This window comes from Microtus ochrogaster, chromosome 10 (assembly GCF_000317375.1).
Source record: "Microtus ochrogaster isolate Prairie Vole_2 chromosome 10, MicOch1.0, whole genome shotgun sequence".
NCBI classification, from domain to species: Eukaryota; Metazoa; Chordata; class Mammalia; order Rodentia; family Cricetidae; genus Microtus; species Microtus ochrogaster.
The window spans coordinates 46301521-46313572 of record NC_022016.1 but is presented as its reverse complement, the minus strand read 5'-3'; the positions used below and the strand labels follow the sequence as shown (position 1 = coordinate 46313572).

Genomic DNA, 12052 nt, shown 5'->3' with positions numbered 1-12052 from the left:
TACACACAGACACACAGACACACACAGACACACACAGATACACACATACACAGACACACAGACACACACACAGATATCTCTCTCTCTCTCTCTCTCTCTCTCTCTCTCTCTCTCTCTCTCTCTCTCTCTCTCTCTTTCTCTCTCTCTGAGATTTAAAACCAGAGAAGGACTCCATGGAGGGTCATACAGCAAGTTAATAAGGACCCAAGGTTAGGATTTAGGATGACCTGCCCTGGAGATGGGCCCTTTCTACCAAGTAGTGAAGCCTCCTTCTGGGGACTTTTCAGAAGCCAGGGAAATGAGGGCTAGGGAATATTCATGGGAAGAAAAGAGTATCGCATAACCCCGAAATACAAATGAAATATAAGTCACATAGTATGCAAATGAAGCATAAACTTAGAACAAAGGAATTGTGTAACTCTTCTTGGCCCTTGTCTCTGTTCTCCAAGCAAGTTTCGTCCAGATCTCAATAGTCATGTTCTGGGGAAAGGCTGCCCCAGTTCCTGAACTAAATTAGCTCCTGAACCATCCCTCTTGTACATGGCTTAGATTCATGTGTTTCTGAAGAGCGCTTAATTAATTTTCTGTGTAATTGTTTTGATTAATGCTGGCCTCTGTTAGCCAGTGCCAGGTGCTCTTGGGAAAAGATGGGTTTGCTCTGTTCTATGCCAACCAACCTTCAGAAGCATCTACAGGACTAAGCACCTAGCCTGGTCCCCAGCCGGGTCCCCAGCTGATGGTCAGGAAGTCAATGGGGCTGATGAGAGAGTGTGGGATCTCAGCTAGGTCTAAGGACCTTATATTCAAAGGCTCTGCCTCAGAGGAGTTCCTATCACTGTTGGGTCTCCAGAACCAGGCACAGGACGCTGAGTGTGAGGGAGCATGGGGGTGAAGGGATGTAGGAACAGAGGTAGAAGAGAAGCAGGCAGGAAGCGAGGAGGATGGAGGAGGCCAGGGTTGAGGAAGGGGGTACCTCAGGTTGAGGATAGAGTCCCAAGCGCCATTAAATTTGTGGGGGGAAAGGTGTGGTGGAGTGTAGGCTCCTGAAGACAGCTAATGGCAGGCAGAGAACCTTGGCCACTACAGGGGTGTTGGGAGGTGGTAAGTGACAGAGCAGGGGAGGAAGAATAATAGTGGAGCCTTGAGCAGAACGGGGTGAGGGCAGGGTATGTGGTGAGGGGTTTCCATGAGAGAATGGGTGGATCTAGGGGGCAGGCAGAGCACTGTGCCCCCGTGGGCAGGCTTCGAGGCTGTGGGAGGGGTTTTTATGAAGGGCAGGGATGAACTCTTTTTTGGGGGGTGTGGGTTTGGCATTAGGACCTGCCGTTAAGTGCAGTGGGCATATACATACACAGCAAGGTGGGCAGGACACTAGGAGATTAGAGGAAGTTCCATGTAGTATGGGCAAGGCTTTGGTAAGAGATGGGGTGGACATTCAGGCATGGGAGGGGACACTGGGTGGAGTTGCTCGGTTAGATGGTTAACCTAGGGAAATGGCTGAGTTACTGGGACCCCTTGAGCAAAGGCTTTGAGTGCTTTGGGGTGTAGGCAGATCTCTAAAGACTGAGGAGGGGGATCTTGGGCAGTTGATGGGATCCTAGCTGCAGGCCTTGGGCTGTGGGTGGGGTACCGTGCTTCTAAAGGGCTGGCTTCTGGTAGGGCATATGGCCCCCTCCTCAATCCTGGGTGCTCACCCAGCTCGATCTCGTCCTCACGCTCTGCCAGCTGCTCGAAGTCACGGATGATGGCACGCGCTGCCAGGTGGTGGAAGGTCTCGCTCCACATGTCGGCATCCTGCTCGTCCTCCCTCTGCAGGGCTGGCGGTTCCAGCTCAAAGCTCACCTCCCACTGCAGACGCTGGTTGTCGCACAGGCCTTTGACTAAGGCCTTCCCCTGTACAGGGCCTGGGGTGGCAGGCCTGCAGGGACTGACTTGCTCCTCCGACTCAGCCATGGGCTCCCAGTCTGAGGACATCTCCGTTTCAAAGGTGGAGAGGTGATGCAGTGGCTCTGTGGGTGGAGGGACAAGAGGGCTGAACCTGAGGCCAGAGACAGGGAGCCACCCCAGTGGCAGTCACTTCTAGAAAACACAAAGCTAGTCTCCCATCCCTTAAGACGGCTGAGGACAGCTTTCTAGTGGACTAGTGCAGCACAGATGGCCTGGGTTTGTCCCAGAGAGGGACAGACAGAGCCACCTTTCAGGAAGCTTGTCCCTGAGGGGCTGGATAGACGGGGTGGTACAGTCAGGTTGAGAGGAGAAGGTAGGACTAGAAAGCAAGAGTTTGCTCTCAGAGCAAGAGTTTCACAAAGACACAGAGGCAGCCACTGGTCCCCTGACCCTGACACCTGAAATTGGGCCTTTTCATCCCCTCAAGTCTCGGACCTCGGACACTTACCCAGATCCTCCGAGCTTCGGCTGTCAGGGGCAGACTTAGGGCTGGAACCAGGGTCCAGCTCCTTCATAGGGTTCCAGGCCTGGGGCTCCTGGGCAGAGAGCAGCAAGGGCTGGCAGCCTGGAGGCAGTAGGGAGGGCCTGCGGGCCCCTGGGCCGTGCAGTCTGGGGCCCTGGCTCAGGTCATGGCCACTGCTGAGTAAGGGCTAAGAAGGCAAGAGGAGGGGAGAGGAGGAGGGGGTGATACAAATAGAGGGGGGGAGTGGGAGGAGGGAGGCAAGAGGAGTAGGAAGGGCGCGGACAGAGAGAAAGATGCAAAGGAGTAGGAAGAGAAAGATGAGGCGGACGGAGAGAAAGATGCAAAGATGCAGAGGTGCAGGAGGCAGAATGGCAAGGAAGGAAATGGGGATGGAGAGGATGGAAAGGGGATGAGAAGGAGGAGAGAGAGACAAAGATGGTGAGGAGGAGGAAGGGAGAATGAGGAGGAAGGGAGGAGAACAAGAGAAAGTGAGAGGAGGAGGGAGGGATAGAAGAGGAAGAAGAGAAGGGAGGAAGACGAGAAGGAGTAAGGATGGAAGGAGGAAGAGGAAGGAGGAAAGAAGAGAAATGAAGGAAGAGGTGAAGCCCATGGTGGCTGGAGGCTTGAGCCCCCCCCCCAATTCCCTCTCTCTGTCCCCTCCCTCTCTCTCTGCCCCACAGCTCTTCCCAGGGCTGTCACCGCAGGACCCAGGGACTCATGGTTTAGTCTCCACCACCCATGAGAAACAGAAACCAGAAAATTCCCAGGAACAGGTCAACTCTGAGGCACAGAGAACCCTGCGCCATGGAGGATTCCAAACCCACTTTTCCTTTTTGGCATAAAGCTTCAAACCTTTTTTTGTGTGTAGTTAAAATTACCAGCCCTTCCCTTATGTCTCCCCATATGCTGTGCTTAAGAGGTCTTTCCCACCCCCCTTCAAAATCTTCTAAAAGTTTTGTTATTTTTGTTTGTGTGTGTTTAAGTCTTTGATTCATATGCAATTTATTTTCCCATAAGGCGAGAGAAGCCAGCTTTTACTTTGATTTTCCAAATGCTGCAGATCTCAGCACTGTTTACGGAACACAGTGGGCTCTCCATGGCTTATCAATTCGCTACACTCATCTTACAAAGCTTGCATGTGTGTTTGGCGTTGTTTATGGGCTTTTTGGTCTGTTTTGATTTTCATCTATCTGTTCTTGGGCTTGGTATAAACAAGTATCTGAAAGCCAAGGGGTAGATGGGAAATACCCTTGCAACAAGTATGATGAGTTTTTTTTTCTTTTTTTTTTTTTTAAAGGAAGTGCTCTTGGTATTTCTTGGGTTTCCTGAGAATTCAGGATCCTCTAGGCTAGGTCCCACCCAACCACTGACTTCTTTAAATGCATGTGTTTGTTAAAAAAAATGCATTTTCATTTCCTTACCATGTGTGTTTGTGTGTAAAGCCATGTCATTGAGCATGCGTGGCCAGAGGACACACACGACACTTCTCCACCATATGGGACTCAGGGATCATGACAGGACAGCATGTCACCATGTCAGGCTGACGTGACCCCAGGAACAGTACCCCAGCGCCAGGTGATGTTATCCTTGGACCAGGGCTACCCTGATTTGCATGGCAGAGACTGACTATACACCTGGATGGTATCCATGGTGACTCATGCTAAGATCCTAGGACCATTCACCAGCCAATCTGAACTGCCCTCCTCCTCGTGACACAAACTATCTACCCAGAAGCTACACATAAGGAGACTTCTTTCAAACACAGGAAGATACCTCCTCCCCTTGCCTCGTGTATCACTGCCCTAAGGGGCAAGTGGCACCGTACCTACTGCCCAGCCCATTTGCCCTCTTCCGGTGTACTCAGTAAACAATTATCCTTACCCGGATCTTTAAAAGAAAAAATAATTCGCATGATATTGGAGGGAAAAGACAAAGTTAGAATAGTGAGGGCGTTCATCCACAGCGGTGTGAATCGAAAACACCAATAAGTGAAGCGGGCACGTCCAGAGCCATGGCAGTTAAAAAAAGTCACCTTTGTTCGTATTGGAGATTCACAAATACCTAAATGTTTGGTGGCAATGTGTCATCATCTCTTATGGATGGCGGGGGTACACACTGGGACAATGGGCTGCCTGTCACCAACTGACATCCACGGGCTACCTGAGACAGTGATTTTTACTTTTACAAATTCAACCCTGTGGGAACCATGGGAGTGCCAGGGTCTCTGGTCAAGCCTTGTGTATTTATTGGTTGCAGTGTTGATAATCTGAGTAGGGGTGTCAATGCCTTTAACCCTAGAACTTAGGAGGCAAGGGAAGCAGGCCTCTGTGAGTTTGAAGCCAGCTTGGTCTACACAGTGAGTTCCAGGCCAGCCAGTGGTACCCTGACTTAAAAAAAAAACAAACCTACATCTCCATCAGTATGGAAGAGTGAGTTATAGTATACCCATGTAATGGAGGCCCTCACAATACTGAATAGAAGGATTTCCTCATACTCCTGTGAGAAGGTAGTTGAGAAAAATTACCTTAAATGTTACATTATGACAGATCTGTATCTCAGTGATGACAAAGAGTAAAGTTGGTGATTGTCAGCCTCAGAGAATTGTTCAACAGAAAGAGTGATTTTACTGTATACAAACATGAATCCGAAAGCCATTAAGAGAGTGAGTGAGATGTCTCGATTGGTAAAGCCACTTGCTGCCAACCCTGACACCCGGAGTTTGACTCCTAGGAATATTCTCCCTCTAACCTCCACATGGGTGCAGACGCATGCACGCCCACTCGCCCACCCTAACGTGTATACAGCGGAAACAAATGTGATAAAAATGTATTCTAAAAAAGCACTTTGGCACTATGTTGGGGGCAGTTTGCATAAGCAGCTATTAAAATATGCCTGCGTTCTGCATATACATGCATGCACATGGTATTTCTAGAAAGACGTACTCGGAATCAAGTGCGTGTTGGTGTCGGGAGGGAGACTTTATTTGTACTTTATACCAAGCGGAGCCGTTTGAAAGGTTTAATTCCGAATTCGGTGTAGTTCAGATGGCTTTTGTGAGGGGAGAATTTTAAGCTAAAACGAATTTCCAGTTTCTTAGACCACATACATGACCTGGCCAGAGAACAAGATGAGAAGACAAAACCCCTTAGCAGGCGTCGTGTAATTTGGGGGGATATCAGTAAACTTTGGGGGGTCTCTTCACACTATTAAGTGTGCATTTTTGTTGACGTGTGCCTCCCACAAAAGGGCTGTCTTCCTGTCTCTATGGTTCGAAGCATGGAAAGAAAGGAGAGTGGCCACTTTTAGGGTACCTCTGGGGGGGGGGCAGGTGCCCAGCTATGACTCCCTGACCCCTCCACTGAGATATTCTCTCCTGGCCTTACCACCACCCATACTGGGTCAGAGAGAAATGGACTCTGCTACAGTTTCCATGGTAACAGAAGCATCTACCAGCTAGCTTTTCCCCCAGCCAGAGACTCTGGGGAATCTACACACGCAGAGTGGAGTGCCGGGGAGGGGGCATGATCTCCCCAGAAAGTCAGACAGGAGAGGAGAAAGAGATGGAGCTAGCTAGGAGGAAGAAAGGAGTTAGCTTGCCCGGAACGCTCAGTGAGTAGAGCTGCCATTGACAAACACAGGTTGCAGGCAGGCATTGGGCTGGGACTGGACCCTACATCCCCCAAAGCCTGGAAGCCTCCTCCGTCTGGGGTCTGCTGCTTGCACTCTGTATCTGCTAGCGGATGGTGGCTCACCATCTACACTCGCCCCATCTTGTGGATGAGGCAGTGGGGCTCAGAGGGGTTCAGAAATGTATGAGAGGAATGTCTAACTCCAAGACTATCATGTACCATGTACATCGAGGGTCCCTGGAGAAGCCCAGAGAGTCCCCAGGGGCCAGGTGGTATGTGGCCCGTGCATATGTGGAGATTGGGAAAGAACGTGGCGGGGAAGCGGGAAGGTGCACTGGAGGTGGTGGGAAGCTGCTTGGGCCCACATGCTTAGGGCAAGTGATTTCTGTCCTGAAGAGAATGCTTAAGTCATGATGTGGTTTGGCATAGCGGTCTCAACTAGATGGATTTATCCCCCTGGCCCCAGAGATATTCTATCATGTCCAGGACCAGCCCCTACGGCAGAGCCTTGACAGCAATGATGCTAAGGTTGTTGAGGGATGACCTAACGGGACACTGGTGACCTTTCCTGTGGTGGCTCTGACTCCTATTTTCTTTGCCTTGAATGACTGCCCAGTCACGGAAGGACCAGCATTGTGAAGGAGGAAAGCAAGAACCCCGAGGGCCAGGGTTTCCTGGTCAAATCCATTGTGTGGTTCTGGGCAAGTGGGCTTACTTCTCTGACCTTCAGTTGCCACATCCGTACCAAGTGAGGGTGGATGCTCTCCAAACTCCCTCCTCTCCCAGGTACCATAAAACTTAATGACAAGAATCTATAGTGTCCCGTGACAATGGGGAAGTGCTGTGTACAGGGCTCGGGCAAGCTCACCAAGCCAGAGATGACCAGTCTGAGGTCATCAATGTATATGAAAGCTAACATCAACAGGAAGCTTGGCCTTAGCTGGATCTGGATTCTGCATTCTACCCGATACTCCGTGTTCTTGTGTTGATAAACGCTCCATCTTTGTTGGTATGTGTGAGCCATAGCCAAACCAAACTCCTCTCAGCCCCTCCCACCCAGCCCTGCTTAGGTACCTGCAGATCAATCTGCCACCGCTGGCTCTCTGAGCTGCCCTGATTGGCAAGGTCCTGCACCTTGGCTTTTCTCAGTGGGTGTCTCCTGGCAATCCCAGTGGGGTCGCTGGCTGTGGTGGGCCTTGGGCTGGTCTTCTGGCTAGAGATCTGGTTGGTGCTGTATGCCCTCCGTCGTCGGGAGACATCCAGACCTGGACAGGGGTAATAAGAGGGGGTGTTATCAGGGTGGAGGGTAGTGGGGGGAAAGAAAGGGACTAACACGCCACCTTCCTGTTTGAAATGTCTTAAGTTCCCCTTTTCTTACAGCAATATGTGCACGTGTCTCACTTAGCATCCAAAGCCTTGCCAGGTCTGGTCCTGGTCTAACTTCTCATAACTGTCCCTTCTATCCTTTTCATCATGTGTGTGTGTGCTCTCCTGTGTGCGTGCATGCACATGCATGCTTGTGGAGGCCAGAGAGGGATGTGAGGTTTCTTTCTCTATTGCTATCTACTTTGTTTCTTTTTAAATTTGTGTGTGTATGTCTGTACAGTGTTCATGCATTTGTGTGTGTGTGTGTGTGTGTGTGTGTGTGTGTGGTGTATGTGGTGTGATATAGTGTGTGTGGGTGGGTAGTTGGGCGTGTGTGTGTAGGTAGGAACCAAAGTTGATGTCAGGAATCTTCCCCAGTTGTTTTCCACTCAACTCATTTTAGATGGGTTCTGCGGAGCCAGCCTCTGGCCCTCTTGCTGATGTGGTAAGGACTTGATTCACCGAGCTATTTCCCCGGCCTCAATCTTAGGATTTTTACTTTTATTTGCATTTATTTCATGTTGAATTTATTCGACGCTATGGAATGTGTCATGCATCTGCCTGTCACCTTTGTGCAGGGGCCATGCTAATCCCCCTGCATCGTCCTAATTTTAGTCCACGTGCTGCCAAGGTGAGCAGGACGTCCCACTGACTGGAGCTTGCTGATGAGCATGCCCCTGGATCCTCCTGCATCCTCTCAACAGTGGGCTTCACGCTAGGGATCCAGAATCGCTTTCCCGTGCTTGCTCAACAAGCACTTTACCCAGCGAGCCATCTCCCTGGTCCCTCCTGTCCCCTTTAGGGATGCTGAGTGGTCAGAGGACACTGGAAGAGGTGAGTAGCCAATGGCCAGCTACATAGCTTTCTATGTGTTACGCCTCCATGGCTTTGCTTGAGTGCTTCTGATCCCAGGCACTTCCTCTCCTTTCCCACGACTAAGAACCCACCCTCAGTGGCCTGTGATCTTAGGCAGATTTGCTCTTCTCTCCCTGGGGTTACCACAGTTGTGGTCTCTGTTCCTCTGCTTTATTAGAGTTAAGGTCAATTGTGTCTTTGTGTCTAAAAGGGGGGATCTTGAGGGCAGGTGCCAGGTGAGAGCCATCCTACTCCCCCCCCCCACAAATAATTAGTAAATGCTTTTTGAAAATGGCATCAGACTCTACAAAGGCACATAGGTCTAGGTTGACCCCCTCTTTAGTATCCAAGAACTTAGCCAGTTGCTGAGATTCTGCAGTCTCTGTCTCCCAGTCTGTTCTGTGGGTATCAGCATGTCCACCCTCATAGCTGCTGACTGGTCTGTACTGTGGGTATCATTGTATCCACACGCACAGCTGCCACTGGTCCCAGAGATGGTTTTTTATCAAATGTTTAACATATAGTAACTGGTCAATATAAGGTAGCAATCATTACCATTTCCAAGGAAAAGGGAACATAGCAGCGCAGAAAGCAGAGGACCAACCGTGATGGGAGGGGGAGTCTCCATTGCATGGATGGGCATCTTGGGTCTGCCCTGGGTTGAAGATTTTGGCACAGTTCCCACTGCCCGGACCAAGTCCCTCATCCTGAGAGTGATAGAAAACAGAGCTGCTGGACTCCTGAGCTTGCAGCGTGCCGTACTTTCGCCTTTTGTCCTGGAGAGGAAAGTTAGGTTCAGCAAGGACCTCCGTGGCAGCAAAGGGTGTGAGGGGGGCTCAGGTGGGTGTCCACCTCTGGGGACATAGCAGAATAAGGAAGGAGTGCCTGCTGGTTTGTTTGGAGAACTAAGGTGAATTTCTGGTCAAGAGATGGTGAACATGGAGCTGGATATTGTTGCTCACAGCTGTGATCCCAGCACTCAGCTACAAAGTACAAGTCTGTCTCAACAACACAACATTAAAACAAAAACGAGAGAGAGAGAGAGAGAGAGAGAGAGAGAGAGAGAGAGAGAGAATAGAATTTCTTCTTGGTAATATTTAATCATTGACTTTGTACACTGAAAAAATTAAAAATGTAATTCTAAATTTCATGCTTGTTTCCTAATAGATAAACTATGTGTTCTTTCATTTTAGGCTTCATGAAACACACACACACACACACACACACACAGTTCACACTTTGGGAGGTCATGTTTTATTTTACAAAAACCAGACCATAAACATTTATTAGTATCTTGAACTTTGTATTTGAAGCATTCTTTCTGCTAATCATTGTCTTTAACATCTGGTTGTATAATATTCTGCTGCCTTTTGTTGCGAAGCACTTGCTTCATGACTGTCTTTACTACCGTATGCCCTGTGGTCATCTCTGGGGCAGCAACCTAGGAGTGACATTTCTGGATTGGAAGAGTTGTGTATTTCTGATTTCATGAGTTATTTCTTGATGGCCTTCCAGGAGGGTAATGGCCAGTCTCATTTACATCCACAGCAGATGAAGGAGCAGGAGACAACATGGCCAGTCTCATGGGAGAAGAACACAGAACTTGAAAAGATGGTGTGTGTGTGTGTGTGTGTGTGTATGTGTGTGTGTATGTATGTATGTATGTGTGCATGTTTATATGTCTTTTCACATCCATGAGACTGTATATACATGGGTCTCTGTGTGGAATCCAGAGGAGACAACCTTGGGTGTCATCCTCAACAACGCTCATCACTGTCTACCTCTTTGGGACAGAGTCTTTCCGCATTGTGAGTTTGTCATTAGGCTCAAGGTCTGGCCAACAAGCCCTAGGGATGGATCCTCCTGCCTCCACCTCCCAGCTCTGGGATTACAAGCAGGTGCTACAATGCTTTTCAAGTATGTGTGTTCCAGGGTGACATTCCATTCCTCACAGTTGAGAGGCAGACACTTTACTTTGCCTGGACTAACTATTTCTCCAGTCCAAGAGGAGGAACTGATGACTTGGTTGGGTTCCTCTATAGGAATGTGATAGGAATGTGTATTGATAATCTAGTGTCTTGCAGGAATCCGAGTATAATTAAAATGAAATAAAACATGGACCATGCAAAAGAAATGTGGGGACAAAAAAAAAAAAAACGTGGCCAGTATTTTGTTTAGAATATTCTCTGTGCAGTTGAATAGTCCACCTTCTATAACACATTCATATGAGCCGTTAAAAATGCTGGACATTTCGTATAGCATTCCAATTTTCTATAAGCACATTCAATACACGGCCTGTGTTGCAGTACAGAAACATTTCAATACCATGAATGGAGGCTTTCTAGTCCAGTCAGGTGAACCCTAGGCAACTGGACATGTTCCCCTCTGCTCCTTTGGCCTTAACTAGGAGTTCAGCCATAGCTGCTCTCCTTCATGGCGTCCCTCTTTCATTTCCATTTTTAATACATGTCTACTTTACAAGCAAGTGAACATGTATGTCCCTGTGGTCATGGGTGCACATGTGCACACATTCATGTGAAGGCCAGAAGACAAGTGCATGTCACTGTACTTGGCATTTCTACACAGGAGACTGAACTCAGGTCCTCTTGCTAGCATGGCAAGCCCTCTACTGACTGAACCATGTCCCCGGCTCTTATCTTTAAATATACTAAGTTCGTTTTCTACTTAGCCACCTCAGGCATTGAGTTTGTAACTCCTTAAAAACCAGCCACGATGAGCATTGGGAGAGGGGCCAGGAGGCAGCCCCTCAGCCGATCTCCCACACGTCTGAGGTACTTACGGGACCGGAATTGGAAATGTACAAGGAGGTGTCGCACACGATGCCATAGCCCATCAGCCGTTCCCCAGGGAAGAGGGAGCTGGTGCTAACAGGTGAGATCAGGACCTCTGTGGTCTCAGGGAAGACCCACTCCACGGTCACGTCACTCAGCACTGGCGCCATGGCCTTCTTCAAGGATTTGATCATCTTTGGAGGAGCGTCAGAACGGAGCGGACGATGTGTGTGGAGGACATGAAGAGACGAGGAGACAAAAAGATCGTGAGAATGTGATCTTGAGGGGAGGAAGGCACAGCAGGCTTGGGGCAGCTGATCCAGGGGTGGACACACCTCTGAACTCCTTAGACTCTTGGAATGGATCTTGGCCATCAGCTCTGAGTTTAACATTTTATAAAGGAGAAAACCAGAGGATCAAAGGATGGCTCTGATGAACTCAATGGCCCAGCATCGAGCTCAGCTTTGGGCCTGTCTGGGCTGCTGAAACTGCAGTACTGGGAGATGCTAGAGGTCCTTCTGTGTACCTTTGGCTGCAGCCGCTCCCCCTCTGTCAGGAACTCTGCACTGCCCTTGGATACAGACGCCAGTCCTTTCACCAGTCTGTAGCAGACACTGGGTCCAATCCCAAAACTATAGCACCTGGAGGACAGGGACAGGAAGGTAGCTCTGGGTCACTGTCCCCGGCAGACTAAGAGACAGAGCATAGTCCAGCAGAGGCAGCTTAAAGATGACTGTCTTCAGGTAAAAGCCTGGGGAGGAAGAGGAGTTATCATGGGCGCACACACACACACACACACACACACACACACACACACACACACACTACAACCAACTCCCAGTCAGCACTGACAGGAGAGAGAGTGATGGAGGAAGGTCACTGGTTGATTAAATAAAGAAGCTGCTTGCCCTGATAGGTTAGAACGTAGATGGGAGGAGTAAACAGAACAGAACTATGGGAGGAAGAGGAAGTGAGCTCAGAGACTCGACAGCTCTCCTCTC

The 12052-nt window shown here is 49.4% G+C and overlaps 1 protein-coding gene across 2 annotated transcripts in view; it reads right to left on the bottom strand.

The window, feature by feature from the left end:
• The window catches only part of Vwa5b1 (von Willebrand factor A domain containing 5B1), a 68005-nt gene that overhangs the window by 15756 nt on the left and 40197 nt on the right, over window positions 1–12052 (bottom strand). For both annotated transcript variants that reach the window (XM_005353381.2, XM_026782060.1), the window contains exons 12-17: window positions 11578–11692; window positions 11060–11245; window positions 8864–9035; window positions 7114–7304; window positions 2396–2597; window positions 1695–2009 (exon numbers count right to left, since the gene is read on the bottom strand). In XM_005353381.2, coding sequence (XP_005353438.1) covers window positions 1695–2009; window positions 2396–2597; window positions 7114–7304; window positions 8864–9035; window positions 11060–11245; window positions 11578–11692 — 1181 coding nt within the window. The remainder of the gene's footprint in view (window positions 1–1694; window positions 2010–2395; window positions 2598–7113; window positions 7305–8863; window positions 9036–11059; window positions 11246–11577; window positions 11693–12052) is intronic.